This window comes from Schistocerca piceifrons, chromosome 8 (assembly GCF_021461385.2).
Source record: "Schistocerca piceifrons isolate TAMUIC-IGC-003096 chromosome 8, iqSchPice1.1, whole genome shotgun sequence".
NCBI classification, from domain to species: domain Eukaryota; kingdom Metazoa; phylum Arthropoda; class Insecta; order Orthoptera; family Acrididae; genus Schistocerca; species Schistocerca piceifrons.
This window is the reverse complement of record NC_060145.1, coordinates 430,928,988-430,950,144: the sequence shown is the minus strand read 5'-3', so window position 1 is coordinate 430,950,144 and position 21,157 is coordinate 430,928,988. Positions and strand designations below refer to the sequence as shown.

The window sequence follows — 21,157 nt, the reverse complement described above, 5'->3', positions numbered from 1 at the left end:
ATTATCCTATATGTGTTCACATGGAAATGTACGTCGTTGTCCCGCGTAGAGTGCTCGCAGATGCCGAAAATCGCGCATCCTGCAGTACGCACGACATCGAGATACGATAACTTCCAGGGCGATATATGTGAGATAGTGAGATCTCAGAAAATCGTAAGTAGAGCCTTACGAAAGCTATGTTCGGAAAAGTTGTTTGTTACCTAACAACGGGAGGATAATAAAATATTATAACCTACCTGGAAACCTTATTTAACAAATTTATTGTACAGGATGAAGCAAAATTCACGCACTGGAACGCCGCGGCGCGATTTCTTGCTTATTAACAGTACAAAAATATCGGTAATAATATTTCTGTAGAAAACGGACGCAGAAGAAAGACTGTAACCAAATGTACGACAAGTTATCTTCATTCAGTGCTGCGTCACTATACTGAACAGTGAGTGCACTGGGCAGAATTTTACGTTAGAATACTCGAGTTCGATCTCGGGTCTAGTTGCAACGTTTTTTTTTTCTAAGCTACGTGATGTGATACCTGGCTTATTAGTCGTTATGCAGCAATCATCACAGGTCTTATACAAAATACGTGCAATTATTTAATACTAACCCAGAAACGAGAGCTCGGTCGTATTCCACTTTTAATGATGTATTTGACTTTTAACTGTTTACTGTATAGTCTTTCACGCATTGCGTTCCTCCATTCTTTGCACCTTGCTTTCAGCATTGTTTCCCGTTTCTTATGTTACACCTCTCCCCCTAAAGTAAAAAACAAATGCCGAATCCACGCCTCCCTTTCCTATCTCTGCTTCTTTTATCCTGGGTAGTTCCCTGAAACCACGTAAATTACGTCGTCTAATAGTATTGTTTCGCACTACCCTGTCAACTACATTCGCACTCAGTGTCCACATTATATGCTTCCTTATAGTTCAAATTGATTCGCACTAACTATCACCCTCACCACTTTTATGTCCATTACATTTATTTCAGTAAGGATAGTGCCCCCTTCGCAGGTAATCACGAAACGTTGGTATCACAAAATCCGATGATTTATTTGCGAAAAAGAGATTCACAAATTGAGCAAGTCAATAATGCGTTGTCAATGACGCTTCGTGGCCCCTATCCAAGCAGTTATTCGGGCTGGAATCTTATTGACTGGAGTAGAATTGTTCTCAGTGATGAGTCTCACTTCGAACTGAGCCCTGAAAATCTGCAAAATGTGCGTGTAGACGCAACAGACATAGGTGGAATAACAACATGAATGTCAACCGCCATACGTCCCGACTACCAGGATGATGGTCAGGACTCTTTCGGTTGTCATCCGTGGCAACCTTAAAAGCACAGCGGTACATTGACAATATTCTACTCCCCGTTTTGTTGCTCTTCATGGCACGTCATTCTGCGCTTACGTTTGAACAAGATAATGTTGTCCGCACGCGGCGAGAGTGTCCACTGGTCGTCTTCAAGCTTGCCAAGCCCAACCTCGGCCAGCAGGGACACTGAATCTTCCCCCCAGACGAGAACGATCGGAGTGCTCTGGGCAGGGCGGTCCAACCAGCTACGGAGATTGAAGATCTACTGCGCCAATCGGACAGTATTTGGCACGATATCCTTCAGTAGAACATCCAACAATTGTACCAATCAATGCCTAGCCAAATAACTACGTAATGGCCAGAGGTAGACCAACGCGCTATTGACTTGCTCCACTTGTGAGGCTCTTCCTCGTGAATACATCGTCCAGTTTTTCTAAAACTGTAATCTTTTGCCTGTCTGTATGAGTACATCACATCTATCTACTTACGTCCCATTCGGATAATTATTTCGTAGTGCATTCCTTTTTGTTTTGTTTTAGAGTATATTTTTATTATCATGTTCATGCAACTATTAATTATGTTTTTCAGCTTTCAGTCAGCTGGCCGCTCTAACTGAATGTGTTTTGTACGCCTAACATTTCGACATTGACAATGTGTGTAGGTATTTCAGACATATCACTGCTAATTAATTTTAACTGATTAATGCCCCTCACGAATACTTCTGATATGTCTGACCAATAATCACTATGTTCAGTGTTAAAAAGTCTGTAGTTAAAGGATATGTGTCGTTTAAGAACTAGAGTATTCTACAGCATTACTGAGTAGATCAAAACAAGAAAATAAAAATAAATAAAAATCAGGACCCAGTATCTCGAACTCAGCAACACAGTATTGAATGAAGATACTTCTCACACATGTGTTTATGGCGTTTCCAAAAATTCCTTTTTTCTAGGTGATTTTTCCACCGAAAATGTCAATGACACGAAATTGTGTTAGAGGTATTTGTGTAGTGTTAGTATGCAAGCGATTGCGTTATCGCATCCGAGTGTGCTAGTGTTGGTTGACCCTGCCTAAACACATCAAACACGCATTAGCGGTCACTGAGCACAATTCACAAAAATAGCAAGTGATACGGGTACAGCACAAAAACATAGAGCCTTTTATTTAGTTGCATAGACGACATTAAGAGGAGGTAAGCAGCTCACCCTTGTCCTTGTCGCCGGTGAAGAGGCCGTGGAAGCGCACGCTGAGCCCGGCCACGCTGAGGATGTCGCCGTCCAGGTGCACGTCCACGTAGTGACGGCCCTCCTTCACGCTCTTCACGCCGTGCAGCACGTTCTTCGACTCCACCTCAGCTGCGGGGCACGCACCATACGCTACAGCCGTAAAGTTAAGCGGAGCGGCAACGTTACAGGATACCGTGAGCAACGTCAACATGCGGACGCTATGAGATTTTCACTTTGTAGCATCTTCATAACTTTATTTTTAACAAAACAACTTTATATTCAAGTAGATGTCCGGTAAATAAAAATATGAACTTTTCTTTCACAACTTGTAACAACTGTTAAATAATACGATCCAAATAAAATAGTTCGATTTTCACGGTACCTCAATATGCTGACATTTGTCAGTGTAGCACTTGTTTCGTTCGTTCACGCCAATTTATATACTCTAAGTTAGAAGGCTGTTTACAACCGTGGTCGAGTGTCCAGACAGTACAATACCTAGAATAATTAATACAAGTTTTCATATACGACTACTTGTGATTTTTCATAACGAGAAATGTAAATCACATAGACAAATTGCTGCCATGCTCAACATGACTAAAAGTATTTTATAGATATCGTTAGACGATTCAAAAACGAGGACCATAGAGATTCCATACCTCAAAAGTGCCAACCAAAGAAGTTGGACGCACGTGAGAAGAGGAATCTATTACGAAAAATAAAGGAGGATCCTACGCTCAGTGCATCTAAATTAGCAACTGAGCTTCTACACGAGACTGTAAAGAAGGAACATCCTAAAAAGAAACACAGGGTATTGAAAGATATTGGCTAAAGTGGAAAATAGGCTAGGAAGAAACCGTATGTAAGTGAACAGAATCGAAAGCAGAGAGTCGACTTCCCCAAAGAGTTTATTACGCAAGATGCAACATTTTGGTACAAGTCATTTTTAACCAAGAAAGTTAACATTTTCGGGGCGGATCGAAAAATGGTATGGCCGAAGAAGAATGAAGAATCTAATGTCATGAATTTAAAGCCGCCTGTAAAACAAAGAGGTACTTGGATGGGTGACCGCGGGATACGCTATGTCTATTGGTTACTTTCTATTTCCACTTACTGCAAAGGGAGGGGGCGTTGAGTTATTGATCACCAGACGTTGCGCGGACTTCCTGGTTTGAATCCCAAGCTTCTCCGCGATGTCACACGAATTGGGGGCATTTGACACTGTTGATGGTAATCATTCCTTCGGATGGAGACCTTAAGCTTACCTGACCCCTTAGTGCTAATCTAGAGGAGTAGGGTACGGGCTGTTAGTAGGTTTCACCCTCTCACTTCCTTTCATCCACAACAAAGCAAACCCGCACACTATATTGGAAAAGCACTCGTTATAGTCATCCACACGCCCCTAAGAGACAGATACACACTTGACAATTCATAACAGGTCACGGGAAGGCAACTGCGAACGATCTCGACTAGGATCTTGCATAGTACAGTAATGAATCCTGCATTTGCTGCCCTACGCTCAATGCTTCAATATGGGACGACACAGACATTGATTCTTACCTTGCTTCCTTTGTAATGTTTGTTTAATAGTATCACTCTTTAAGTTAAATTTCTATATCGTGTCTAGAAAATTAATTTCGCCTGACATGTGATATACTTCATCCCAAGGATTTAAAATTTTTACTGGCCCTAATATTCCCCCTTTTATTATAATATTTCATCTAATTTTGTTCTCCCATCAAACTGCTTAGCTTCCGTTTCGTTATCAGATAACACAGACTTTTTGTACCTCATATGCTGCCGTTTGCAGTTTATTTTCACTTTTCACAACAATTACCTGGTCGTCTAGCAATAGCATCGTCATAATGTAGTCTCGATTTTAATATTAAAAGAGTAATACGGTAGTTCAATTATCCATTCCAAAAGGAATTCATCTACGTATGTACTAAAACGCACATGTGATAAATGCACTCTCGTCTTAAACTTAGGTTGATGGTCTCTGAATTTTAATTATTTTTGTCTGCTATAGATACATGAGACTCTTCATATATACTTTTCAGGACTTCTGTTTCATAACACTTATATTTATATATTCGTTATCCACAGGTCATGCTGTAGGTCCTGTCGAGTACTATATGAGAGAACTATTTGGTTGCAGAAGCTGAAAAGAACGTATTACGTGAGATACGGTGTAAAAACTGTTGGCTGACTCCAAACCAAGACGACAATATAGTTCCGTGTTAATAGTCACCACCATAATCGCTCGTCACAGGAGAGAAGAAAAACAAAGCAAATTACAGGTTTTGAGTTGAGTTGATGTCAGTTATCGGCTACTGAGCCACCATTCCGTCCCGGTGTCTGCCATATTCACACAAACAACGCAGGTTTACGTAGAGCTTGTGTACCGATCACAACTACCATAAAGGCACATTTCACAAAATGTGGAAATATTTCGTAAATATCCAAAATCGTAAAACCACTCTACAGTAAACAAGCTATTCCTATCACTTGTTGCAGGAGGACATCTTGAGCTTAAACATAGGGTGACTGGACAAAATATTAGTCATACTCTTAAAATTGTACACTGGTCTCTTTGGAGCGGTCAGATGGTTATAAGCGCCGCCAAGAGATCATATGGCCCTCCAACGCCTATGTAAATTGTAAGTGTCAATCCACTGTATGGATGATCGCAGTGAGATGGGTCAATGTGAAGACGTGACAAAATAGCAGAAAGGAGGTATTGGGCTTGGACGTGCCCATGAATGATATATTGATGTCGACATTTTGAAAACACTCAATATATAGTATTGATGCATTGAAGCGAACCTACACATAGTTGAATCTTCGATATACTCGATGTGCCGATGTTTTTTTATTCTGTCCATCGAATGGGCAATACCCACTTTCTTACGTATTTGCTGCGTCATCTTAAATCATTTTGGTCGCTTGAGACTGTGACCATCATACATCACTACACATGAATTGGAATTCTAATGATCTTTTAATAATCTGATATCTCCGTTAGGAAGAACCATCAAAAATCCGCTGAAAATTTGGAAAGATCATAAAATAGAATTTACCAAAATGTATAATACTCCGTTAACATATTGTATAACAGTCGGCATATCTTTCGCATCTCAGAGATTATTTTCACTGGCGGCGAAAGTTTTGGATGAACAATGAAATCACCTGAGGGGCAAAAGACTGGGCTTTTGTAAAGCACAGTAAACAAATATGTGGACTTTTAACTGTATTTTTATAACAACTTTCTTTGTAATTTATAGTAAAAGGTTTCCGACTTCGTGAAAGTATCTTTTTTCAGTTTCACTTCCATGCATTTCTAAACCGTATTCGTATTCAGTTGCAAAAAACAATCGACGTAATAGGCATGCCGATACAACATTCTATGTATCGTAGTAAGATGGATGCTATCACATGAAACATTGCATCGATTTATTATTATTATTATTATTATTATTATTATTATTATTTTCATATCCAGGTCTACTCAGAAAAACCAGGGGCAACCTGGTACGTGTCACGTACGAAGATTGTTGCCAGAGGTAATGATAGAAAAAAGTGATTGGAGCAGTTGAGGCTTCCTCCCTACACTTTTCGATATGTAGCCAATAAGCTGCACCATCGCAATTGGAAAGAAAAATAAGTCAACTAGATTTAAAAAAGTATAATACTATATTATCAGTAAAAGACTATAATCGAAATGAATTTAAATGGTTTTGCCAACAAGAACCTCTTCTTATAGTCTGCTTAAATCTTACGAATTAGAGACGCAATTTTCTAGTACTCACTCAGATTCATTTCAAAACGCCCTTTGCCTTCAATTTTCTCTCCTTCGAATGTGAAATTGATTTTGTATCTTCCTGTCATTGTCACTAATGGACTTTTGCCACCCACGAAGACCGTATAGTCGTCCAGTTTGGCGCTGCAAAATGAAAAAAAGATGATTACGCTTTAACATCTGTCGACGACCAGGTCACTGTGGAGCTACACACGCACACACACACACACACACACACACACACACACACACATATATATATATATATATATATATATATATATATATATATATATATACAGGGTGAGTCACCTAACGTTACCGCTGGATATATTTCGTAAACCACATAAAATACCGACGAATCGGTTCCACAGACCGGAGGTGAGGAGAGGGGCTAGTGTAATTGGGTAATACAAACCATAAAAAAATTCACGGAAGTATGTTTTTTAACACAAACCTACGTTTTTTTAAATGGAACCCCGTTAGTTTTGTTAGCACATCTGAACATATAAGCAAATACGTAATCAGTGCCGTTTGTTGCATTGTAAAATGTTAATTACATCCGGAGATATTGTAACCTAAATTTGACGCTTGAGTACCACTCCTCAGCTGTTCGATCGTGTGTATCGGAGAGCACCGAATTACGTACGGATCCAAAGGGAACGGTGTGGACCTTAGGTACAGAAGGGACTGGAACAGAACATTACGTCCACATGCTAACACCTTTTTATTGGTCTTTTTCACTGACGCACATGTACATTACCATGAGGGGTGAGGTACACGTACACACGTGGTTTCCGATTTCAATTACGAAGTGGAATAGAGTGTGTCCTGACATGTCAGGCCTATAGATGTTCAATGTGGTGGCCATCATTTGCTGCACACAATTGCAATCTCTGGCGTAATGAATGTCGTACACGCCGCAGTACATCTGGTGTAATGTCGCCGCAGGCTGCCACAATACGTTGTTTCATATCCTCTGCGGTTGTAGGCACATCACGGTACACATTCTCCTTTAACGTACCCCACAGAAAGAAGTCCAGAGGTGTAAGATCAGGAAAACGGGATGGCCAATTTATGCGTCCTCCACGTCCTATGAAACGCCCGTCGAACATCCTGTCAAGGGTCAGCCTAGTGTTAATTGAGGAATATGCAGGTGCACCATCATGCTGATACTACATACGTCGACGCGTTTCCAGTGGGACACACTCTATTCTACTTCGTAATTGAAAACGCAAACCACGTGTGTACGTTTACCTCATCTCTCATGTTAATGTACATGTGAGTCAGTGAAAAAGACCAATAAAAAGGTTTTAGCATGTAGACGTAATGTGCTGTACCAGTCTCTTCTGTACCTAAGGTCCATCACCGTTCCCTTTGGATCCGTACGTAATTCGGTGCTCTCCGATACACACGATCGAACAGCGGAGGAGTGGTACTCAAGCGTCAACTTTAGGTTACAATATCTCCGGATGTAATTAATATTTTACAATGCAACAAACGGCATTGATCACGTATTTGTTTATGCGTTCAGATGTGCTAACAAAACTAGCGGGGTTCCATTTAAAAAAACATAGGTTTGTGTTAAAAAACATACTTCCGTGCATTTTTTTATGGTTTGTATTAACCAATTACACTAGCCCCTCCCCTCACCTTCGGTCTGTGGAATCGATTCGTCAGTATTTGATGTGGTTTACGAAATATATCCAGCGGTAACGTTAGGTGACTCACCCTGTATATATTATGCATTCAAAAATTCTTTTATTATGTAGGAGAAGTGGTCAATAAATATGATTTCTGTTTTCGTTTCTAGTTAATTTTATTTTCTACTAAAATCTTTATAACAGTGTGTAAGTAGTCAAACATTTTTGCAGCTGAAAGCCTCATTTCTTTCCGTGCCACACTATAGTTGACTGAACGATATTCTGAGTCATTCCTCCTCCTACTATCACATCAATAAATAAAACTGTTCTTCTCGAACTGTGATTGATTCTTGACAACAAACATCATACGAAAGTCAATATGCTAGTTGCCTAACGATCCTTCAGTGAAATATGTTATGGAAGTGAGGAATTCAACCTTCCAATTCCTGTTTACTAATGTCTTCCAATACCTCACAGACACGAATCTAATAACGTCCAGTGTATGTTGTTAACTAAGCTTCACAAAGAAAGTATTCCATTAAGACCTGTAGTGTCTTTAGTTAACTACCTTGCCATAAATTAGCCAGAGTTAGATTCACTAAATAAAACAAAAGCTAAATTTAAACAAACATTGGGAGTACCTAATTCGCGCACGTAAGTCAAAACACTGAAACATGTACCTATTCCATCTAATGTTAACCCAATCTCATTTGGTATCAGCAGCTTGTTTTTCAATATTACAGTTGGAGAGACTATGGAAATTTCAAAAGAATTGTTACATTATATCAGAACAAATCCATTAGATACAGAGAATATAAGATTGGCAACTGAGGCACGCTTAAAGTAAAATTAATTTCAGTTTCAACAGACACTGTACAGTCAGTCAGTAGCAATGCAGTCGTCTTTGAATCGCCTATTAGCTGAAATGTTTATGGATAATTCTGTACAAACCCTTTTAGATAAGAGCCCATAAGTTTTAAAATGCAATGCTGGATCAGGTACGTCGATGATGTACTGTGCTTGTGGACAGGAACCACCAAGCAGGCAAAAACATTGGTTTAAGATATACAGGAAAAAAAACATTGGTTTAAGATATACAGGAAAGTAAAAAAATAAAATGAATTATTGAGTGTCATGTAATATTTTGTCTAATGGAATATCTTGTATAGACACCTTTTATTACCTGACACGTTCCACATCATTACGAAGTGTCGTATTCATGATCTATGGAACAAGTACTAATCTAATCTAATCTAAACTACTTCTAGAGACTTAGTAAACCTGTCAATTCTCAGCATCCTATAACATATAAACACCCAACCTTCCGCTCTATGGTACACTGCCTGCTATCTACATCACAAACCAAATCAGAGTTTGAAAACGAATTAAAAATAATTGAATAAATTGCATACAAGAATGACTACAGTCCTATTTCAACTGATAATAAACTCATCAGAAAGGATAACCAGAGGATAACAGTCACTTAATCACACTGACAACACATAGATCCCCATGCTGTATGTTCCTAGGCATGACTTGACAAGTACGTCCAGAAAATTAAAATCCAGGAAATGTACACCACATTTTTATACTAGGAATATTGTTGCTCACACTCTGTTCAAAAGACAAGATTCCACCTTTATAACATAGTGGAATCTATAGGATTTCCTGTAATTTCTGTGGCAAATTATTTGTAAGACAATAATATGAGGCTACTAGACTGACTCAATGTGAAAGGAGTTAGAGACTTAAAAAAGAAAAATTCTGTCTCTCTTCAAAATCCTCTGAATGGATATCGTTCTTATGATGTGATATTCTTCATTAGGAATTATGGGCAGAAATCAGGCATCAACTGACATTCTGGCTATCAATGAACACCACTCACAATGACTTAATCCATAAGTATCAAATGCAGTTCTATTATTCATTCTTATTAAAGTAGCAGCAGCCAGTTAAAATTTTTCTCGCCATTACATAATTCTCTTGTTGTTATTCCACTGACTCCTTCCTCCCCTCTCCTCTCCCCTCTTTTCACTGTTCTTCTCATTCGACAGTTTTTTTATTCATATAACATGTAATCCGTGCCAGTATTCGCTCGTGTACGGGTTTTGGCCTGTACATTGTTATACTTTTAATCTTCGTTCACAAAGTAATATAATTTTTTTTGTGTAGATATTTAGTCATAAGAACGCACATATTTGTGGAATAAAAATCTTTGTAAACATATTGCCTGTTGGCGTCTGTCTCGGGATCTTCGGCCGACGTTTGTTCCACGATTTTCCTGACGTTTTGCCAGCACGAGTAGGTGACAGTCGAAACTTCATACTCTATTGCTAGCGGTGGAAAGGATTCTAGACCGCCGGAGATTATATGTACTTGTCGCGCCAACGTCTGATGATTTTCACTGGTTAATTTTGCAGTGGTTCTCCCACTTCTAGCTGCAACGGTTGTTCGCTGCAGCACGGAAATTCAAGATCAGTTAACTTGAGGCTTCCCTCTTTCTTGTTGAAACTGTTGTCATGTTTGTGGATTTCTATGCCTTTCCCGAACAAGACAGAGCGATAGCTCTTCTTCAAGCAATAAATTCCGGGTAGTGCTCCACCACGGCCGATTTCTCCTCCTGACCCACCCTGCAGTATCGTTTAAGTTCGGTGATCCTGGTGTTGATGGCTAGACTATCATTCCCACATAGACTTTTCTTCCACATGAACGGGGAATGTGTTGTACTGGCGACGTTACAAGTGGGTTCCTATTGTCCTTTTCTGATCCAAGACACCCTCTGATCTTCATAGCTGATCTGTAAAACTTCCTTAGGCCGAGTTTGTGCAGGATGAGGGCGATTCTGTCCGTCAACCTGGGGATGTAACACAGAAAGACTTTACCCGGCATTTATTTTCTAACGCTCCACATGGCGGGGTGTTATTAGATTTCGTGCCTCTTGTTATGCAACTGGTGGAGTGCCTATGCCCTTCAGAACACTTTCCAGGTGTTACATAGTGCGTCCGAGATGCTGCAACTCACATACCTTACACGCGTTAAGAAGGTACTAATCATTCCCTTTTTGTGACGTGGATGATGACTTGACAGTTTATAAAGGTACCGGTCCGTGTGTGTCGGCTTTCGATATACGCTGCGTGCTGGTTTCTCATCATTCCTCGTAACCAGCACACCTAGAAAGGATAGTTGTTGCTCGTTTTCTGCCTCCATAATAAATATTAAATTGGCATGGTGACTGCTCGGGGTCTTAATAAGTCACGGAGTTGTTACTCACTACGGCTCCACACGACGATGGTATCGCCGACGTATACCTGTACCTGTACCAAACATTAGGTCGACATCTCCTCCACACAGAGGAGTAGTACAAAACTATTGAGGCTTCAGTGGCCACTTATTGACAAATTGCCTGTTGGCTTCGGTCTCACCCGACATTTTTTGCATTCAGCTGTCGTCATGGTTGCCGTGCCGTGGCCATCGACTAGAGTACGTCGTGGAAATTTTGATATTCCAACCGTTATCCAACTCGTAGCACGGTTCATTAGATTTTCTGGCAAGATTTATCTACGTATTCTTTAATACTGAGGTACCAAAAACATGCTGTGGGCACTGTTATTGTTGTATCGTACACCACTGAAAGTCCGGTGGACATACAATGGTAACAGCGCACACACGCATATCTCGACTGCAGTGTAATAGAAGCATAAGTCATTTACAGGTCACTGCATTTAGGTGGTGAACGTTCTGCAAAAATATGTACCAAACATGGTTTGCCGCACACATTTTACTAGTATTTGCATCTGAAATTGCTTAGTCTAGCGTAGAAACAGCTGTAAAATACGGAGAATAAAACAAAACAAAATCGACTGTACTGAAAGGATTACATTTGCATGCCGTTTAACCTTTTCTCGTCTGCTTTTATTCCTCCGTCTGCTGTAATGATATATTAAACATAAGTAAGCAAATGAGGAAGCATTCAGCTTTTTTCAAGAATTCATCATTAACTAGGAAAAGAAAAGGAAAAAAACCAGTTTTTTCGATTAATTGTAAGTTACTTACTTGGCGCGTTTCAACCAACTGCAAACAAATAAAAAGCAACGACCCAAGAATGTGACCTTAACATTATTATCTCGACTTTGTTCAGGTTAAAACACAAAGGCTCTTTGCTGCTTTTATAAAGGGGAAACTGCCCTATTACTGGGTGCCGTTTTTAAATTTAAAATCGCCAGTAAATTAGCAGTCTTTAAATTAAGAAAATGTGCCGTATTACTACTATTGAATACTGAAATACTACCCTTACAAAAGTCTTCCGAATATTTTCTGATTCTGTAATTGCAGATCAAAGAATTAAAAAGGGTAATTCTTACCTCCGGAAATATGTTTCCTAATTACAAGTTTTCGGGTTTCCTAGTTATGGGTAGTAAACAAATACAAAAATTTAATGATTAGTATCATAGCCCTTGTTCGTATTAATTTTTTGTTTCAAAAGTAAAGAGTGCTGCATGGCTTTTTGTTATTCTGCAGAAGTTTCAGTCATAAGAAAAATGCTCAGTCCTGTGCTTTTTGATACAGAAGTCACATTTAAAAACTGTACAAGTATCACCGTCGACACCTGCACATGGCTCTATCAGAAGTGAAAGCAACCGCTGCATTTAATCCAGGTCTCATTGGACTTGTCAGGTGACCACAGTTGGTCACAGTATACTCATATGTGCTCCCTGTTCTCTTCATATTCATGGTTTAATGAAGGCTTGAAATGGAGTCTTTCTCACCATGATCCTGCCGTTTCGTGGCTTACTTGTTCTTTCTTACGAACAGCTTCCTTTTGGTAGCCTCAGATATTGAAGGTCTGTCACATGTATCAAATGAAGCTCATGGAGTAGGTTTTGTTGAATGTGATGTCTTCTCTGTTGTCTTTGCATTGCCAAGTGTTTGCAATAATAATACTTTAACAAGTTGTACAGAATGAAACAATTTAATGATTGTTAATTGTCTATGAGGTCCACAATGTAAGTTAGTAATAAATGATATCTGAGGCAACGCACTATATATTTACGTCGTTACAATCTTTGGTTTATGTTATTGGTTCGTGTTCTGTGAGACAAACTAAGTTATAAATGTATATTTAAGACAAATTTCAGGGTTCTGTGCACAGGAACATATTGTAAATAATTCAATCACCGTTTTAAATTTATAATCTTAGTGCCATATTACGCTAACAAGTGCATCTTATACGTTTTTGTAGCAAAATGAAACCAAAACGAACAATTGGCTGCATCCAGCTAGCAAAAATGTAATATCATATCATATGTCCGCCCGAAGACGAGAGTGTAAGCTCTCGAAATGCGTGGTGGGATGAAATAAAGTGACTGACACAGATAATTGTTTTATTTGAAATTTTATTGTCGTAAACAGTCACAGTTCCTTACAACAGTCCAACATGGACGACATAATATTATGGCTTTCTTTTCCCCTCTATCTAGGTACTGCTCCAAAGCCTTTTTAAGAGGAGATATCGTCAATACTACTGCTTTTCCTGCACTTGGTATTGGGTTTGATGGCGGAAGTACAGGAAGTGGACTGATTTCAAAAGCAGAAATCGCTGTTTCTTGCCTTGCATTGATTGCAATCAACAATGGCTCTACTGCGGCTTCTGAGGCCTCATCCGCATTTGCTGCTGATTGCTGAAGAGGAAAATTCACAGATGAAGAAACCAAGGGGGTTACCCGGACATATCCCACATTTTTTGAAACCATTTACATCTCATCAGTATGTCCAATCCATCAATGGCCCAAAGTCTTTGTCTCTCAAACATCGGACAGGTGGTATCTGGAATAAAATTCAGAACATCGTTTTGTATAAACTGACGCCAAATTTCGGATACCCGAAATAGTGCAACATATTACTACCCACTATTAGGGACACTTGCTTCTATTTAGGCACTACCTAACCCTTAAGTGAACTGTGGGTGACATGATTTATCAGACAGATAAAAAGTCTCATATGAAATGCTTTGAAAGTACATCTTCCCTGGCTCTAAGATAGATTTCCAACTGAACTTTAGAAAATATTTTTCCTGACCACAGCGCAAAGATAGCTGTGGAGAAAGAAACGTTAACAGCACCAGCATAAAACTCTCATAGGCGTATCAAAATGACCTTAGCTACTGGTTGCCGGAGGGAGCTACAGAATGCAGCACCAAGCAAGGACGATATTCAGCTACTCTGAATTAGGCAAAACCCGAAATACGGGCACTTTTCCCTATTCGTCGGCGAATCTTAAAATGATTTTGTAGTTCTTGTTCTTACTGCTTCCCTCCTATAATATTTCCCTGCCTTAGTGTCTCGAAAGGTGACTCTAAACACCACATCACTGTGGAAACGTCCGAAAATAAGACACACATCCTCTACTACGACGCAGTAGGAAGGCCCAATATGGGCGGCAGTGTCACGTGACGCGCCTTCAACCAGTCACGGCGACTGGCGGGTGGGAAAGGGGTGGTCGCACAGCTCCTAAAGGGCTTTTGCTCGCAAGATGTACACTCACCGAACCCCGTGGAAGGTGCTGTTGGCGATCCCCGAGACGCGGACGTCCCGCAGCTTGAGCTTGAGCCCCGCCTCCTTGTTGCCGAAGTTCAGCTTGTCCACCAGCAGCGGCTGTAGTGCAGGCAGCCCCAAGTCAGGATTTCCTGAAAACGTATTGTGCAGCTCAGCCAACTTTCACAAATCACCTCGTTAAGAGGGGCTGGACCTAAGACACGACGAAAATTTCGATCTTTTCCTACAATAAAATACGAAGCCTATTCACAAATTAACCTCGCACTGGATATCAAAGAAAGAAAAATGGAAAAAAAAAAAATTATATACAGTCTGTACTTACGAGGTGACGCTACTTCTCCACACGGTTGCCCCCCCCCCCCCCCCAAACTGAAACATTTGTCATACTGTGACATCAGCTTCTTCATTCATTCGTAAAAGAATAGTGGCACTCGTTGCTTTAGCCAGTTATTAACCGGTAGTGATGTGCTGAATGGCTAGCTGTGCCTTCATCTTCGAAAATAGATGAAAATAGCTTATTGCCAAGGACGTTGAAAACTCTCCCAGCCAAAAATTCTGAGATTTTCCTTGTTTGAGTGAGAATGATGCCTTCTGTATTCAACCTGCGCCGTTTTCTTTGGATTGATTTTTGCAGGTTTATAAGAGTGTCACAATAAACACGTGATATCACATACTTCTCTCCCTTTACTCTCATGAAATCGGTTGTCAAAACCGCTTTGTGATATCAAAAAACTGTAACAAATATTTAGCCGTTTGAGGGTGTCTGCTTCGAGTGTTTTAGGCTTATTGGAAGAATGAGTGTCCGTCCACTGTTTGGGCCGTTCCTCAGTTTGAGAGCTCACGTGCTGCACCCATGTCCCACCCTCGGTCATGACTGTATTCAGAAATTCCTCCTCCTCTTCATGGTAGCACCGAAGGAATGTCGAGGCTGAATCTATTGTTTTAGTCTTATGAACATTGGTGAGACACTTTCGTACCACCGCGCACAAAACTTATGGTAACCGAACCTGTATCTAACAGTGTTAAAGAGACGATACGATATTGCAGTGCCTGTGTTGTGAAGTACGATGTAATGTTCCTTCGCACCTGCAAGGACATGCAGCAGGGACTGCGGCGACTACAGCGGCTATGAAAGAAATGAAATGTTTTGACAGTTGAGAATATGAAGCACCTCTCTAGCTGTATAATGGAATGACGACAATCAAAATTCGTGCTGGACCTGGACTGGAACCCGGCTTTCCGGCTTTACGCGGGCGGTCGCCCTAACCGCTTCAGCTATCCGAGCACGACTCACGGCCACCCCCAGACTTCTATGTCGTTGTCCATGTATCATACCCGTACTCGTACATTCCATTAATGTTATTCTCATACAGGGAGATGTTTTATATGTAAAACTACAAACAATAATTTCATTATTTAGCTGGATGTGGTTCATATTCGCAACTGCGAATATATTTCATGTCTTTCGCAGCAGAGCCTGTTCCTTCGAACGTATATGCATTATGGTCAGGACAAACACTTGCTGAAGAGTTCAGTTAGAAGGCTATCCTCAAGCCAGGTAAGACGTACTTTCAAAGCATTTCATATGAGACTTGTTACCTAACAGATAAACCATGTCGTCCACAGTTCACGTAAGGGTTAGGTAGTGCCTAAATAGAAGCAAGTGTCCCTAATAGTTGGTAGCAATATGTTGCAGTATTTCCGGTATCCGAAATTTGGCATCAGTTTATACAGAGCTATGTTCTGAATTTTATTCCAGATGCCACCTGTCCGATGTTTGAGAGACAAAGGCGTTGGGCCATTGATGGATTCGACGTACTGCTCAGATGCAAATGGTTTCCAAAAATTTGGGATCTATCCTTGTGACCCCCTTGGTTTCATTATCTATGGATTTTCGTCTTCTGCAATCAGCAGCAAATGCGGACAGGGCCTCAGAAGCCACAGTAGGGCCAATGTTAACTATAGTTAATGTAAGGCAAGAAACAGCGATTTCTCCTTTTGAAATCAACCCACCTCCCATACTTCCGCCACCAAACCCAACACCAACTGCAGGGAAAGCAGTAGTGTTGACGTTGTCTCTTCTTAAAAAGGCTTTGGAACAGTACCTAGGTAAATGGAAGAGGAAAGCCATAATCTTATGTCGTCCGTGTTGGACTGCTGTAAGGAACTGCACCTGTTTAGGACAATAAAAGTTCAAATAAAACAATTATCTGTGTCAGTCAGTTTTTATTTCATCCCACGACGCGTTGAGTGTTTACATATATGCATGTACGAAGGAACATTGCATCGTACTTCTTCAGATTACAACCACTGCGATTTCGTATTTACCGACGATAATGTCTCCCCTGCACGGGAATAACATTAATGGGATGTACGTGAACAGTTATGACACATGGACAACGTCATATTTAAATGGTATGGACGTCATATGGAAGTTTCGGTTTGGCCGCCAGTCGCGATCGAATAACCAAAACCGTTACTGGCACGATAGCTCAGCGTGTTCGGTCAGAGGGTTAGCTACCATTTGTAATAAATAACTGTGTGAACGGATCAACGAAGAACCTGGACGGGTGTTGTCGGACGTCTGCCTCGAACAAATTCAACGAACAATACAGAAAAAAATGAGATCAAAAAAAGGGAGGCGGTTATGGCGACCGCTCGCGTAAAACGGGAAATCCGGGTTCGATGCCCGATCCGGCACATACGAGGGTGGGAACTTTAATAGTGTCAACTATTAATTTACAGCTCGTACAAAATACATACGTGTTTCAAAGTTTTACGGACCTTAAAAGTAGTCACCAGCATTGTGTATAACCCGTTGCCAGCGACGTGGAAGTCGTAGGATACTCTTAGCAGTGCCGGTTGTGTTGACAGTTCGAGCGGCGCGGTCTATTTCCCGACGAATTTGTAGCAGTTCTGAAGCGAATGCCGTGAAGTGTTTCCTTCAGTTTAGAAATCGAGTTGAAATTACGAGGGCTTAAGTCAAGGGAATGGAGTAGGTGGTATAGCACTTAACAGCCCCATCAGTCAAACAAATCAGCAACAGCTTGCACTGTACGTTCTTGAGCATTGTCCTGCAAAACGATGGTCGGGTCCTGCAGAAAGTGTCATCACTTCTGTCTCTATGCTGTTCATTTTTGGAGCACAACCTACGACCAGCTTAGAGACAGTTCAAAAATGTGTGTGAAATCTTATGGGGCTTAACTGCTAAGGTCATCAGTCCCTAAGCTTACACACTACTTAACCTAAATTATCCTAAGGACAAACACACACACCCATGCCCGAGGGAGGACTCAAACCTCCGCCGGGATCAGACGAAAGACAGAAGTGATACCCTTTCCCCCTGAATTTCAGTCCCACTCTTGAGCCTGTCTTTTCAGTTTCCTCGTTGCTTCTACGATGTATAGATTGAATTTTCAATCTGAGCACTCCGTTCTTGATCTTCCACTCTTATTGTTCCCTCTTGGTACTTGTACATATTGCATATTACCCGCCTTTCGGTAAAACTTACTACATTTTTTCCTCAGAATTTCAAACATCTTACTCTACTTTACCGTGCCGATCGCTTTTTCCAGGTAGACAGATCCTACGAACGTTTCTTGACTTTTCTTCATTCTTGCTTCCATTATCAACCGCAACGTCATATCCGCCTTTCTGGTGCCTTTACCTTTCCTAAAGCAAAATTGATCGTGCGATAATTCTCGAACTCGTCGGCCTTTTCTATCTTCGGAATTTTGTGGATGACGATTCCTCGGAAGTCTGATGGTGTATCGCTAATCTCATACATTCTACACACCAACGTGAATAGTCGTTCTGTTGTAACTTCCCCCAATGATTTTAGGAATTACGATGGAATGTTATCCACCCCTTCTCCCTTATTTGATCTTAAGTCTACCAAAGCTCTTTTATATTCTGATTCTAATAATGTGTCCCCTATCTCTTCCCCGTCGTCTTCTGTTTCTTCTTCTATCTCTTCGTCCTGTGTGTGTGTGTGTGTGTGTGTGTGTGGTTTGAGGTTTTCTGGCGCTAAACAGCGTGGTCATCAGCACCCAAACGCATAGAAACAGGAACACATGCGGTGAAGGGACGAAGACGGACAGCGAACAAGGAGAACGGCTAAAAGACACAGGCCTGACGCAGTTCCAAATCCTCACATACAGAGGCAAAACAAGTGGAAAGAAACGCACTAAAAAAGGAAAGGAAACGTCCTGTAAGTCCATCCCATCGTAGAGGCATTCAGTGTACTCTTTCCACCTGTCTCCTTTCTCCGCTACATTTAACAGTGGGATTTCCATTGAACTCTTAACGTTACCGCCCTTACTTTTAATTTCACTGAAAGTTGTTTTGACTTTTCTATATGCTGAATCCGTCCCTCCGTTAATCATTTCTTTTTCGATTTCTTCACATTCTTCATGTAGTCATTTTGCCCTAGCTTCCCTGCACTTCCTATTTATTTCATTCCTAAGTGACTTGTATTTTTGTATTCCTAAATTTCCCTGAACATTTTTGTACTTTTTTCTTTCATCGATCGTCTGAAGTATTTCAACTGTTATCGATGGTTTCTTCGCAGTTGTCTTGTTTGTACCAACGGTTTTCTTTCCAACTTCTGTGATCGCCTTCTTTAGAGTTGTCCGTTCCTCTTCAACTATACTGCATACTGAGCTATTCATTATCACAGTGTCTATAGCCTCACAAAACTTCAAACGTATGTCTTCGTTTCTTAGTGTTTCCACTTCTTTGCGCAATGATTCTTCTTGACTAGTCTCTTCAGCATACTCTCCATCACTGCTAAATTATGATCTGAGTCTATTTCGGCTCCTGGGTACGCATTACAATCCAATATCTGATTTCGAAATCTCTGCCTGAGCATGATGCAATCTAATTGGAATCTTCCCGCATCTCCAGACCGTTTCCAAGTACTGCTTTTGTGATTCTTGAACAGAATACTTGCTATTAGTAACCGATGTTTATTGCAGAACTCGATTAGTGTGTCTCCTCTCTCGTTTCTAGTACTAAGCCCATATTCTCCAGTAACCGTTTCGTCTACTCCTTCCCATACAACCGCATTTCAGTCCCCCATGACGATTAGATTTCATCTCCTTTTATGTACTGAATTACTCGTTCAATATCCTCATATACTTTCTCCATCTCTTCATCTTCGGCTTGCGACGTTGGCATGTATACTTAAAGTGTCGTTGTCGGCTTTGGTGTCTGATGAGAACAACCCTAAAGCCGAAATGTTTACAGTAAATCACTCTCTGCCCTACCTTCCTATTCTTAAAGAATCCTATTCCCGTGGTACAGTTTTCTAAAGCTATTGATATTATCTTATACTCATCTGACCAGAAATCCCTGTCTTCCTTCCATTTAACTTCACTGATCTCACTATATCTAGATTTAACCTTATTATTTCCCTCTTCAGATTTTCTAGCTTCCCTCTCATGTTCAAACTTTTGACATTCCACGCCCCGACTCGTAGAGCGTTATCCTTTCGTTGGCTGTTCAATATTTTTGTCATGGTCACCTCCACCATGTTACCTTGACATAAGTGGTTATGCCCTAGCTAGACACTACTAGCTAGGGCATAACCACCAATGGCAAGCTAACATACACCAATAGCGACAAACGTCGGCAAGCCCCTGCATATCAGCAACGTTGACTGGATATACCAGCTGCTAATAAAGCCGACCAAGGGGCTACAGCACGTAAATCGACGAGCTCGTCCACTGACGCACAAACAAATCGCCAACATCACCCTACACTGTGCATCTGATATATGACCTATCGGACACAAAACTATGATGAACCTAACTGTTACAGGTTTTCTGACGCTGACCGAGAGATCAACACCGGCACCCAGCGGGAGCCGCTGAGTAACAGCATCGCACAACGTCAAACGTAGTAGTAGTAGTAGTAGAGGGTTTTTTGGGCGCACGACAGCAAGGTCTTCAGCGCCCGCTCATTAACATAGTGAGACGGGTGTCAAGAAAAAAACTCAGAACAGTAATATAAAGCGGAACAGAAAACACAGGTAACAAGCTTTGAAAAATATGTGCCTACCCACACCGAAGCGTGGGATGAAGAAGGGCGTCAGCAGTAAAACACGGACAACACAGGGAGAAAGTGGTAGAGGGAGCTAAAACAATGTAGCAGATGGAAGTGGCTAGCTGACCTCAAGGAAAAAAGGGAGGAGTCAGCCACTCTGTAATGCACTAAAACCTCCAGCCTAAAAGTTTAGGCCAGAGTCCAGAAACAACACAAAACTTAAAAACCCTAGACACATACGTCTCATCGTTAGCTAAAACACAAGGTAGATCCCCATCAACCCGTGCTTCTGCCCTTCCATCACGGTATAAAATGCAGTCTGTTAAAATGGGCCGGACAGAAATGGGCACACCACAAGCATAACAAAACGGAGGATCCTCCCGCCGTAATAAAAAGCTATGCCTGAGAGGACAGTGCCCGATCCGAAGACGTGTGAGGGCCACTTCTTCCCGCCTGAGCAACCGGCAGGAGGAACACCACAGCCGAGTTGTTGACTTCACAAACCGCAGTTTATTGGCCGTCACCACCAGCCATTCTTCCTCCCACAACTCCATGCGCTTCCTGTGGAGTTGGATACACTGTTGGA

At 41.0% G+C, this 21,157-nt stretch overlaps 1 protein-coding gene across 1 annotated transcript in view; it reads right to left on the bottom strand.

Annotated features, from left to right (window-relative positions):
• The window catches only part of LOC124712422, a 33,207-nt gene extending 17,066 nt beyond the window's left edge, over positions 1-16,141 (bottom strand). The window contains exons 1-4 of the mRNA XM_047242716.1: positions 16,126-16,141; positions 14,516-14,657; positions 6,343-6,476; positions 2,513-2,662 (exon numbers count right to left, since the gene is read on the bottom strand). Coding sequence (XP_047098672.1) covers positions 2,513-2,662; positions 6,343-6,476; positions 14,516-14,657; positions 16,126-16,141 — 442 coding nt within the window. The remainder of the gene's footprint in view (positions 1-2,512; positions 2,663-6,342; positions 6,477-14,515; positions 14,658-16,125) is intronic.
• Positions 16,142-21,157: the final 5,016 nt, after the last annotated feature.